Source organism: Phymastichus coffea, unplaced genomic scaffold (genome assembly GCF_024137745.1).
Source record: "Phymastichus coffea isolate CEN01 unplaced genomic scaffold, Cenicafe_Pcof_1.1 PCOF00328, whole genome shotgun sequence".
Lineage (NCBI taxonomy): Eukaryota > Metazoa > Arthropoda > Insecta > Hymenoptera > Eulophidae > Phymastichus > Phymastichus coffea.
In genome coordinates, this window is record NW_026707139.1 from 6,741 (window position 1) to 19,458 (window position 12,718).

The 12,718-nt window shown below is 49.9% G+C and overlaps 1 protein-coding gene across 1 annotated transcript; it reads left to right on the plus strand.

Moving 5' to 3' along the window:
- Positions 1-1,403: 1,403 nt before the first annotated feature.
- LOC131674879 (putative polypeptide N-acetylgalactosaminyltransferase 9) lies at positions 1,404-12,523 on the plus strand. The gene is made up of 9 exons (XM_058953690.1): positions 1,404-1,549; positions 2,353-2,522; positions 3,694-4,007; positions 4,895-5,093; positions 5,192-5,361; positions 6,138-6,266; positions 8,165-8,275; positions 9,825-9,953; positions 11,276-12,523. Exons 1-9 carry the CDS (start codon positions 1,404-1,406, stop codon positions 11,414-11,416), a joined length of 1,509 nt encoding a protein of 502 aa, XP_058809673.1. The 3' UTR covers positions 11,417-12,523.
- Positions 12,524-12,718: the final 195 nt, after the last annotated feature.

A 12,718-nucleotide genomic window follows, 5' to 3' on the forward strand; every position in this document is an offset into this window, starting at 1 on the left:
TATTAAGCTGTTAATGCCCCTCGTCAAAGAGTATTCCAATGCATCAACGTGCATTTTTGTACTGCAATGTAGCGCGAGATCGAAGGGGGAATGTTGCCTGGAGGAAAAATTTCTTTGCGAAATGGAAAAAAAAATTGATGAATGGAAGTAACATTTTTTATTTTTGTTCGTTGCGCGGAAAATAAAAGCTCTGCGAGCTAGACTTTGGTTTTTTGGAAGTTGGCGGTGATAAAATTTTACGCAGTACGTGAAATAAAGTGCATTTGATGTTTGGCAAAAGAGGAGCAGTAAAACATTTTTCATTCTTTCGCGCAGACAATTTTCGGCAGTGTTTTGACATTTTGACAAAGTGAATTTGCTCGCAAGCGACTGCGAGGTATACTCAGTGAAAAGAATTCATCCAATTCGAGGCTTCGATAAATTTTAATCTCTCAGTGGCTTTTGAAATTGAACAATAGCCCCGCAAGTTTATCTGAGCGCAGCCAGAACGGGAGAGAGTTAGGGAGCGACAAGCTTATAAAAAGCTCATCGAAGCAGCAGTAGGAAGACAAGAAACAGCTAAGCCGGCGCCGCCACCGCGCGGCAAGCTCGCCCTCCGCGATTAGCACCAAATCCCGAGTCTGCTTGGCATTCGTAAATTCAGTGAGCTTGCAGAGTGGCTGCATCTCCGAGGGTACACCGCAAAAGGAGAGAGGGGCACGAGTGCGCATACAGTCTCTCCTTTGGTGCGGGAGGCCTGGGCACGCGCTAAAAGCTGGCCTCGCTCCAATAAGGAAGCAATATACCTTGAGTCGTCCCTTTGTCGTGCATCCCTAACGAGCTGCCATTGTCTCGACTCCTCCACTCCTTCTTCCCTGGCTCGTCGATAATTATGTTGGTCCATCGCTCGTTAGCCCGCCCCTTCTTCTTCTTCTTCTTCTTCTTCTTCCACTTCTTCCGCTTCTTCTTCGTGCACCCCGCCAGGACAAACTTTCGGAATTTTTCAATTAGACTCCCGCGCGCGCACTTTCTTGTAAATGCTGTCGCTGCCTGCTCTTCACGGAGCCCCAAGAAATACTTGAGATGTCAACAGAGCGAGTCAGGACGACTTGGACTTTATCAGATTTTTTTTGCGGGGGAGGGGAGGAATTTTCGTTATTCTGCCGGATTAACTTTCCTTTTCAGACGATTTATATCTGCTCAAGTTCAAGCATTTAATAGAAGTTATTCCTGTTTGAATGCTTTAGCGCTGCGCGAGATACCTTTCGTCTTACAGCAAAAAATGATGTATATTAAACTCGGTGGAGCAACAATTACAAGTCTGAAAATAATAATTGGGTAAATACAATTCTTCCTTTCAATGATTTTTCGCACATCACGCTGTGAAAGCTCGACTAGTAAATCACATTCTCAATTGTAAAAGTATGAATTCATGCATGGGCAACAACAGTAAAAACGTTGAAATCACAGAAAAAAATGTATGCGCTGAAAAAGCGATAAGTCTTAGAAGTCGAAGTGATGCTCGAGGCATATCGCGTACGGAAAGGTATCAGCAGCGGCAGCAGCACCAGTAGGTTCGATATTTTGTCTGTGCGTGAGAGGAAATTTTTATTTTTCGAATGGAATATTTATTGAGTTATTGGAAATTTTCAATTTCACCTGGCGAAACCCGTTTGCAATATCCCGTTGTTCTATCCCTGGCCGGCATTATAATACAAACTTTCCGAATATCTCCTATATTAATTCGAAAATGCAAAATAAGCCGTTCGCCGAATAATAAATCGAACTCGCATTAATAATGATGCGTCGAATTTGCATGTCGAGCAGAGCTGCCGTTGTATTGACGATATTAATGCTCGCGCGCACTTTTAAATTATCGATGAGCATCAATTGCATGTCTCTCGAAGCCAATTTTTCATTAACGGCGCCATTCAGTTTTGAGGACCGTCCGAATATTAGCGCCATCAAAATACAACTCGAACGCAAAATAACAGCCGAGACGCGCAACGCCACGAGTCGGCGTCGAAACAATATAGTCATTAAATCGCGTGCGACGAAAGCGCGCGAGTCGGCGCTCTCATGTATAATAAATTTATGCGCCGGAGTAGCAGCGGCGAATCGGTCTATCGCGCGCGCCACTCATTTTTCCCGTACAACCGAGCGCAGGTACGATACACACACACACACACACACACACACACACACACACACACACACACACACACACACACACACACACACACACACACACACACACACACACACACACACACACACACATATAGAAAGAGTGAGAGAGAGAAAGAGAGAGAGAGAGAGAGAGAGCTCGTTTTTCAACGGCGACAAAAAGTAACTGATTCTTGAATGTTTCAGGTGCAAGGCGCCGTCGAGATACATGAAGGATCTGCCAGCCACGGCCGTGATCATCTGCTTCCACAACGAGGCCTGGTCGGTGCTGCTGCGTACCGTGCACTCGGTGCTCGACAGGTCGCCCGACCACCTCGTTCAGGAAATCATCCTCGTCGACGACTACTCCGACATGCGTGGGTGTCGAGCACCGCTCGCCTTTTCAATCCGATTTACGCCGAGCGTGCGCGGATGCAGTGGTTCAGGAGCCTTTACGTTGACGTTCCCCTCCGCCCGGGGCGGCAGCCGAGCCGCCACTCGCTCGGACTTCATTGATATTGTTTGTTATTTTTAATTGCCGGCGCTCGACCTGACCAACCGCTGCCCCGGGCGGACATGTCGACCGAAAGCTTTCCGGCCGACAAATAAGCCAAACTCGCGTAATGAAATATGTAGCGATTGCGCGGTCGCCGTAAAATGACATGCAAAGCCTCGCACCCTCGAAAAAGGGCGGCGAGGACAAAGTTCACTCGGAATCTATTGTCGTTGCGGCCACAAAGCCTCTCATCCATTGCTCTATACAAACTTGGTCGACAAGTGCTCTCTCGCTCGCTCGATGGCGAACTGGCAAAGTCGAGATCAGCGTCATGCAAATTACGCGGCTAAACACTCGGGTATGCGAGAGCGACGACACGATTGCATTGTGCATGCGCCGCTAAACCGCTTTCGTACATATCGACGAGGCGGAGAGAGAGAGAGAGAGAGAGATAGAGAACGACCAAAACACGATGATCCCCCCCCCCCCCTTCCCTCCTCCTCCTCTTTATACTTCGGCAAACGCGCGCGAGGCTTAAAGCTCTATACCCGAAAGCTTAAGATCGACCTCCTGCCCCTCCGCCCTCGCCAAAGCCCATTCGTTATTCGAATAAATCAAGCTGGACTTTGGTTCGCGATATCCATCTAATCGCTCAGCCGTAAATCGAACGCTGCTCAGAAATTTCCACCGCTCGCCTACACCTACTCTACGACTGTTTTGCATTTTTCCGCTCGGTTTTCAGAATTTTTGCCCGTTCAAGCTACAACAGGAAGTTGCTCACTTTTCGCGCGACCTTCAAACCAATTGGCGCACCGTTTATTTTTAAAAAGTATACGCGATCGACGAGGCGAAGTAAAAATATATCGTTCATTATCTTTTCTATCTTTTCTCACCGCAAAGCTAATCGCAGCTGAATTATTGAAAAGGCATTCTAAAAAAGAATACTCTAAAGATAATGAGACATTTGCATTGTCTAATCAGACGCGATTAGTTTAGAAATGCATGAGCGACCTGGGTTTATCAACTCTAATTTGATAAACGTATAATTTTAGCCCACCTGAAGCGACAGTTGGAAGACTATATGATGAACTACCCGAAGGTGCGAATCCTGCGAGCTCAGAAACGCGAAGGACTGATAAGAGCGCGACTTCTGGGCGCGGCGGTGGCGACGGCGCCCGTGCTCACCTATCTCGACAGTCACTGCGAGTGCACCGAGGGTTGGCTCGAGCCTCTCCTCGACCGTATCGCTCGCAACTCGACGACTGTCGTTTGTCCTGTGATCGACGTCATCGACGACACCACCCTCGAGTATCACTGGAGGGATTCCGGCGGCGTTAACGTCGGCGGTTTCGACTGGAATTTACAAGTTAGTGCAGCTTCGTTGAGCTTGTCTCGTTATTAGTTTCCTACTACCCCGACCTACGTTTGCCCCCCCCCCCCCCGTGTCTTCGTTCTCGTCATCCTACGCAGCTACTTGCCGAGAGTTGTCTCTCGGTGTTCTTCTCTTCGGCTGTCGATTTTTCCGTTTCTCTATCCCACGTGCGCCCAATTTATCGGAAGAGACTTTGCCCTTGTTGCCGACTAAATATTTTTCTTCGAGTTTCTAACTTTCCTATCGATATCATACGATGACAGTATATTTGCTGCTCTTTCAGAGCGACGAGATGATTTGCTCGGCTCGTCTTTTAAAATCTCGGAATATCTTCTCTTATAAAGAAGGATCTCTCAAAAATTAAAATATATATATTATACATATATTCTTTTTCCGGAAAACTTTGAAATATGAAACGGCCGCAGGTAATTTTTGCAAAAAACCTTTTTAAATTTTTCAAATTCTAAAAATTCTTCGCACATTTCCACGGGCGGTCGCAACAAGGGAAAGAATTATTCCCCGTTCGGTTCGTTGAAAGCTGAATAGATACCGTCTACATCCGGTAAAAAAAATAGAAAAAATGTATTAGCACTATGAAACGTGAGTGATCCACCATCGAAATCCTCGAGTGAAGCAGGAAAAAGGAAGCAGCGCAGTAAGTTCGACAAATTCCCAACAAACTCTAAACTGATATTTACCAATGGCAAACAGCCGGCAGCCGTTTTATTTCCAAAACTCCAATATCCGCCAGGCCGCTGCCGCGCAAAGCTCAACTTTGTCCTGCACGCCAGTGGGACGAGCCGAAATAAAGCGAAAAAGCGCGCCGGTCGCGCGTCGACTTATTGGTAATCTAAACTAGCCGTGTACGTGTCTGCGAACAGTTCAACTGGCACGCGGTACCCGAGCGCGAGAAGAAGCGTCACCTGAACCCAGCCGAGCCGGTCTGGTCGCCGACGATGGCTGGCGGCCTGTTCGCCATCGACCGCCAGTTCTTCGAGAGGCTGGGCACCTACGACAGCGGCTTCGACATCTGGGGCGGCGAGAACCTCGAGCTCTCCTTCAAGACTTGGATGTGCGGTGGTGCGTATATCCCTCCCTCCCGCCCCCCCCCCCTTTCCACCGCGCGACCTCGCCAACCGCGCGTAGCCATGCGCTTGACAAGTCGATTGTGGTTGCAGGCACGTTGGAGATAGTGCCGTGCTCGCACGTGGGTCACATCTTCCGCAAGCGCTCGCCCTACAAATGGCGCAGCGGCGTGAACGTGCTCAAGAGGAACAGCATTAGGCTCAGCGAGGTCTGGCTTGACGAGTACGCCAAGTACTACTACCAGAGGATAGGACACGACAAGGTTGGTCTCCTGCCGGCCCGCTGTTGACTTTTCGGCCAACGCACGGCCCGAATATCGTTGGCTTTTCCTCTCCCGCGTGCGGATCGATGTGTCTGTATCTCTGTTATTTTTTTTCGCCTCCGAATCGCGTTCTATTTTACACGCGTTTCTGTAGCTGACAAGCGCGAGCGCTATTCTGAAATTGGCAACGAGTCGCGAGACGGCGCACGAGGCGTATTTATCGGGCAATCGATTGAATTCGAAAGTATATCCGCTCTTTGAAACGACGCAGGGAAATTGAGGGTGACACTTGGCGCTGGGAATTTTTCATCGTCATAAAAATCTCAGCTATGCCCGCGGAGAGCGACGGCTACGACTTGAATTGATCATCGTCTATCGTGTCGATTCGCGCATCAAGTGTTTTTTTAGCGTGTTATAACTAACGCGTCTCGGTTGAAAGTTGCAAAAAGAAAGAGAGAGCGAGATAAAAGAAGAGAGCAGAAGAAGAGGAAAATGTTTTAACCACTTTTCGCCAATCGCGAGAGGTGGAGTATTTTTCTGGCTCATCTCCTGGCTCGCAAGCAAGCAAGCAAGCAAGCAAGCAAGCAAGCACGTCAAACGCAGAGTAGAAGCGAACTTTATCAGAGTGCGAGTTATAAGTGCAGACTCAATAGCGCGTGTTTACGATGCTTTTCTCTCACTTTTTTCCTCTCTCTGTCTCTCTCCCTCCCTCCCTCCCGTTCTTTTTACTTTTTTACGACTCGACACTCGCTCACTATGTTGCTGCCTCGTTTCAGGGAAATTATGGGGACGTGTCGGAGCGTAAAGCGCTGAGGAAAAAGCTCAGCTGCAAGTCCTTCAAATGGTATCTTGACAATGTTTACCCGGAGCTCTTCATTCCCGGCGAGGCGGTCGCTTCCGGCGAGGTAAGTTTTGCGCCCCGAAAACGCGCCTTTTATCACCCCTCGCTCGCTACTCCAGTTTACAGCCAGCCATGTGGAATCGACGCCGACGATGCAAGAGTACAGGAAAAAAAGCAAAAAAAAAAAGAGAAAAAGCTACCCTCGCTCTCTAACGCCACGTCTATGTATCTCAGTTTTTCAGGTGCACATCGGCCAGATGTGGTCTCGCGCAAGAAGTCAACCAGGGCAATCGCGCTGGCCCTTTCCGAGGCCCCCTCCGTTCGTCCGACGTTCGTACGTACGCGCCGCCGCGAATAGAAATTTGCGAATTGGAAAACAGGTTGGACTTTTCGATTAAAAAAAAACCTGTTCCACGTTCGAACGTCCCTTTTGTTCGGGCGAGAAACGCGCGCGCTGGCATCGATAACGTTTTATCGTCGCGCTCGCTTTTTTCCGTTTTTTTTTTTTTTTTTTTCCCTTCTTTTTTTTCATCGACTCGTGTTTTCCCTTTGAGAGCTCGGCCGTTCGGCGTTATTGCATATTCCGGCGGATTGATTCGCTTTTCCTGATTTATGTCCTCGACCCCTCGATCCGACCCGTAATTGCTAAATCAATCTTGTCGCTCGCGCGCGCGTGCGCGCATCTTCCTGCAGATTTTTATGGAAATGCAACTTGGCCGCTGCCCTGTCTCTTCTTTTTTACGCCATGGATTTGTCCGCCCATTAATATATATATATATATATATATATATATATATATACATACACGTGTATCCCAGCGCAAGCATCGCTTGGCGCGAATTTATCGCTGGCGCGAGGTTGCGATTAGCGGCGCGGCGACGTGAATAATTCCAGATGACGATACGTGACGACGGCTGACGCGCGCGTTGGCTCTTCAACCAGACCTGACTAATTGCCGGCTCGAGGTAATAACGCGGACCGTTGCTGACGCACTTTCCTCTTCTCGTTAGGGCTAGCGCGATGCCGGTGATTCCGCCGCAGATGTTTTAATTAGTTTTCAGCTTCTCCGTCTGACGTGTATCCTCTGTTTCAATACCAAGCGGGAATTCGCAAATGTGCGGTCTCAACGCTGTAAAAGAGCGTCCACTTTAATTAAATCTCGCAAGCGAACGATACGCCTTTCGCAGGCGTATCCTCATTTTCTCGGATATACGCGCATCACGAATTCCTTTCGTTGAGAGGAGAAGGGGGGGATCTTCACTGCTCCGCCAAGTTCCGCGAGAAGTTATTCATCGAAAGGCTCGAGACAAAGAGAGAATATTAATACTCGCGTCTAATTGCGATACGTCTGGAAAATCCGTGCACTTTGTCTATTGTCGTAACTTGGCTATTCAATTAAACAGCGGCAACTTGAGCGAGATGAATTTCAGAGTGTAATTCTGCGCGCGCGGGCCGGGTGGAGTAACTCACTTGACTGAAATTCAGTGAAAATAGTGTTGAACGCACATTGCAATTCCAGCTTGAAATCCAGGCGTTCCCGCAGAGCCCTTTCCAGCCGAGTTAACTAGCAATTTTTCCACAGGAGAAGCGCCGCAGCCAGCGGTCCGACGAGCAACAAGAGCGGGGAGGGAAAAAATTTCCTTTCAGCGCGCTCTCGCGTTTACAAGAACGGGAGGAGATATCACATACCTCGGAGCTTCCGGAATGTCCAGTGGCCGTGTGTGTGTGTGCGCGCGCGCGCGCGAGCGACGTTCTCGCTCTGATATATATTTTTTTATTACCTCCCTCTTGGTTCCTGTGTTTTTCGTGCGCCCGAGGGACTTCGAAGACGGAAAGCGTCGCGCGCGCACACGCACACGCACACGCTATGAAAGCAAATACATTGAAATGAACTAACAAAATTGAATAACGAGTGAGAGTGTGGATTATTAACCGAACGAACGGCACGAAAATACTAAATAGGTGAGAAACTTGGGCGAGGGCGGCAACACCTGCTTGGACTCGCCGGCCAGGAAGGCCGATTTGCACAAGCCCGCCGGCCTCTACCCTTGCCATCGCCAAGGAGGCAACCAGGTATTCCGCGAAACGAAAACAGCGCCCAGCCCATCACCACCAGCGACGACGACGCCTAGCTCGCGCAGCCTCCAGCGCTCTGGAAATTGAGATATTGTCTTTCCTTGTGACTCGCGCGAGATCGTGATCGATCGCCCAAGCGGCTGCAATTCGCGAGGGAGGGTCGCGACGAACGAGCGATTCACTCGGCTCCCGAATCCCGACTGACGTACGCGCGGGCTCTGCGTGCTGCTGCTTGTCACTTCGCGGACGCCTTCGCGTGTCGCAACGCTCGCACGCGCCTCCTGATTGAAATTTTAGTCGACGCGCGGTCTCTCGCGTTGCGAGTTTCCTACGAAATCAGCCATTTCCGTATTAATTTCCACGAGAGCCGCGCGTTCTGCGCCCCTCCCTCTCCCCACTGGAAATTCGATCGAACGCAGCCAAACGGGAACTCGATCATCGGCGCTTGCAGCGTAACGGAAGCACTTCATTTCCGCGTCGGCGGAAAAGCAAAGAGAGGCGCAATCGTCACGTCTGACGAAAAAAAAATTGTATATATCGTTCGGTAGGCGTGAACGAGGACAGCAGCCGTTGTGCAGCCGACCCGTATAATCCGCCGAACGAGTTTGCCTTCGGGCCGTTAAGCACGCGAGTAATGAATCGGTCTCGGCGATTTCCAGAGCGCGCGGGGCCGTTGCTGCCACGGCCACGCGTCAGAGCGAACAAAAAGCGTGCATGCGGGAGAGAGAGAGAGAGAGAGAGAGAGAGAGAGAGAGAGAGAGAGAGAGAGAAAGAATGCGTTTGTGCGAGTGTGGAAGCAAGCAACGATGTTGTGACGTCCTTTCGTGCGCAGATCCGACACTTGGCTAGCCGACTGTGCATTGACTCGCCGGGCAACCCCGAAGACCTGCACCAGCCTGTAGGCTTCTATGAGTGTCATAACCAGGGCGGCAATCAGGTACACGCGACTTGCCTCCGCCTTCTTTCTTATCTACGCGCCGTCCGATTGTTGGCGGTGCCGATGATCGGATGTCGACGGTGTTGGTGTAGGCGCTAAAGCTCATCTAACCCTCTGCTTGTCTGTTGTCTCTAACGATTCTCCTCGCGAGCGGTTTGCGGTGTGTAACCTGACCGCCGCTAACGTCGATTAACAAGCCCCTAACAAACAATAAACGTCGAGGTTGAGTGGAAGAGGAACTGGCGATCGGTCGCATCTCCACTCGTCGGGTTCGAGTCTCGCGAGCGCGCGCAAGCCACGTACCGAGGTAAACTGCTTACGCGACGTTTTCCTCTCGGTCTCTCCGCAGAGTCCTATCCTCGCTCTCATGCTCCGCAATCAACATTGGACGCGAGCCCGCGCTTGGGAATAAAGGGAAGAAAATGCTGCTTTTTTCTTTTATTCTCTCTTTTTGTCAGCCCCACCCCTGTCCCCTCATCCTCGAATCGCGTGTGTCGTATGCGTGGGCGAGTGCGAAAGTTGGGCTTTTCGGTGCTGGTGGTGGTAACTATTAAGCGACGGGCGAACTCGCGCTTGGCTTTTTCTAACCGTCCGGCCCTCTGTCCGCAGTACTGGATGCTGAGCAAGACCGGCGAGATACGCAGAGACGAGTCGTGCCTGGACTACAGCGGCACCGACGTTATCTTGTACCCATGCCACGGCAGCAAGGGCAACCAGCAGTGGACCTACAATACTCAGGTGATTGCGAGGCTTCTCTCTTTTCGTTTTGACTAGGGAGTCGATTCGCTCTAATTGAAATTTCGGCCGCGTGCGAGCTGACTTTTTATTTTTGTTTTCTTTTTTTTTTTAAATGAAACACGATGTTTTCGATGAAAAGCGGCCAGTGACGGCAAACGAGCGCTCCAACGAGCGCGTTTAATTAAGATAATCGGCGCACCGTGTCTGCGTTTCATTAGCGGCGAGAGTATCGCCGAGTTATTTTTCGACGCCGTGCGCGGGCCCGGCTCGCGAGCAACGCGGCCGAGCGGATCGGAGGATAATTCGAACGTCAATACGGCGCTCGCCGTCGATATTTATCAATCTATTATTCGTGCTGGCATCGCGGCCGCGTCGAGCACATCGACGGCCGGTCAATGGGCTACAGTGCCGTCCGGACGCTCCGTTGACACACGCTGCTGGCCGTCGATCTGAGCTCGTGCGCGCGCAACGCGAGTCGACGTCGCTCGCCAATTCGCGATGACTCGCGCGATCCCGTACGACGACAAAGATACGGGGGAGCTTCGCCATCGGCAATCGGGCAGCTCCGCGTAGACGTCCCGTCACTTGGACTCGCGTCCACGCTGACACCGTGAAAATCCGGTATCCGCCCGGGCTCCCACGTACACAATCGCGCCAGGGTCATCGAGCTCTTTCATTATTGCGCGCGCTGACAAATGGGCCGGCCCATATTCATGTTTCACGAATAACACTGCTCGTTATGAATTACAGCGGAATGGCAAATACCGTTAGTTAGCTCTCGCGACTCGCTCGCACGAGTGAAATTCGCAGCGGTGAATATAAACTGCTACGTCGATAAAAATGTTTCGACGCAATGTTCGTTTGGCCGCTCGCACGCTTCATCAACGATTGCTCGGCAAATGGAAAAGTTGTTATTTCTATTTTACGTGTCAATATCCGCGGCACGTATTTGATTTTTATTATTTACGGGAATCCGATCAAAGTCCACTTTATCAAATTAGCTCGCTCTTGTGTCTCGGAAAATAGTATAATTGATAAAGTTGCAAGTTTGGGTATAGCGCGCGCGAATCAGTGACGCTCTAGCGATCGCGAAGTCTAGCGCCAATTAATCGGGAGGCGTGCGCGTTAAAAACTTTCCGCGATCGAAAATTGAACGAAGTAGTAGAACGGTTCGGGAGAGATGCAGCGCTGGAGATCAGTCGCCGAAAGAGAGAGAGAGAGAGGAGCGCATCGGGGGAGCGTGTCGCGATAGGAAACGGCCGTTTGGGAGCAGTCGCGGGCTGCAATTGAATGTAGCAATTGATGGCTGTGCTGCGTTGCAGACGAAGCAGATCAGGCACGAGAGCAGCGGCAAGTGCCTGGCGATCACGGAGAGCAAGCAACGTCTGCTGATGGAGGAGTGCAATCCGAGCGCCGGCAGACAGAGGTGGGCCTTCGAGAACTACGACCCATCGAAGCTGTGATACCGCGTGCCGCTGCTGCCACGCCAACAACAGCATCGCCGTCGCCGTGGCGGCTCTGGAGTGAACCTGCTCGCGGCGACGCTCATGCTGATACTCTGAGCATTCCATACTTCCTCCTTCCTGGCAGTCTTCGAGCGTACGAGACTGAGGGAGCGCGCGAGTTGACTCTTTGACAATTGTTACGATCGACGAGAGAAAGACAATTATTTTTGTATTTTTTCTATATACATGTAGGCGCTTAGGCCTTTGTACAAATACTCTGTAAAAAAAAAGAAGAAAGCTGAAAAACACTCACTCACCCGATACACTCACATACGATTCTAATGCCAGTTTGTTCTACTTAGGATTAGAGAGAATTTATGAGATTGCGTGAGAAAAAGAGACGGAAAAGAGCGCGTGCGCGCGTGAGACTGATTGTGCGATTGTGGTATAAATATTGAAAGTCTGTGCAATGAGAGAGACTTTAAAAATTAGCTCATTACTAGTTGCCAATCTATTGTAATCGAATAAACAAAAATAATAATGGAAAAAAAACAAAAAAATAAAAACAAATAAACAATCTTCAAAGTGGCGTCGCCGTTCGTTGCTGCTCGCCGCCGTTGTGTGTTCATAGGCATCTGTCAAAGAGCCCCTTTTATCATTTTTCATTGTCGAACAGAAATACCGAACAGAAACAAAGGCTGGGAGGTCCCGTGTATAATTAGGCGCGAGCTGCATGTAACCTAACAGACCGACGTACGCTGATTATTATACATAAATAATTATAAACGAAGCAAGAAAAACACATACAGACAAAAACACACACATGCATTTTGTACGTTTGGAGTTAAGGATGTGGCATATCGTAAGAGAAAGTGACATATGAAGTTGGCGGCTCCGTGAGACAGCCGTCATCTCCCCCGACGTGCCTTATACATTTCCATGTAAATAAAGTACTAAGAAGTTTTTAGACGTTGTAAACGAAAGGGAGGATGCGACGCTAGTTGCGTTTGCCCGATCGACGACAGTTCCGCGGCGAGATGCCGCGGAAGCAAGCGAGCATTTGTGTTGAGAGAGATGAACAGCTAATAAACGAAAGCAAAAATCGATGTTGTTTTATGTTACATCGAGCGTCTCTTCATTTCTCCCCAACCCAGCCTGGCCTACATTAGTAGACAAACGAGGCAATCGCATATATTTACCGGTGGAGAGTGAATAGAGAGAGAGAGAGGGTCGAAGAGAGTGTGTAATCTCCGAGAGTAAAAAACGGCAATTAACTGGCGTGGATAGATTAAAGCCAGGCCTCCGGAGCGAGGTGTGCAG

Coding starts and splice junctions, on each gene's coding strand:
- LOC131674879 (XM_058953690.1), top strand. CDS start 1,404: ATGAATTCATGCATGGGCAACAACAGTAAAAACGTTGAAATCACAGAA. Junction 5,094..5,191: donor CAAGACTTGGATGTGCGGTG/GTGCGTATATCC, acceptor TTGTGGTTGCAG/GCACGTTGGAGATAGTGCCG. Junction 9,954..11,275: donor AGTGGACCTACAATACTCAG/GTGATTGCGAGG, acceptor GCTGCGTTGCAG/ACGAAGCAGATCAGGCACGA.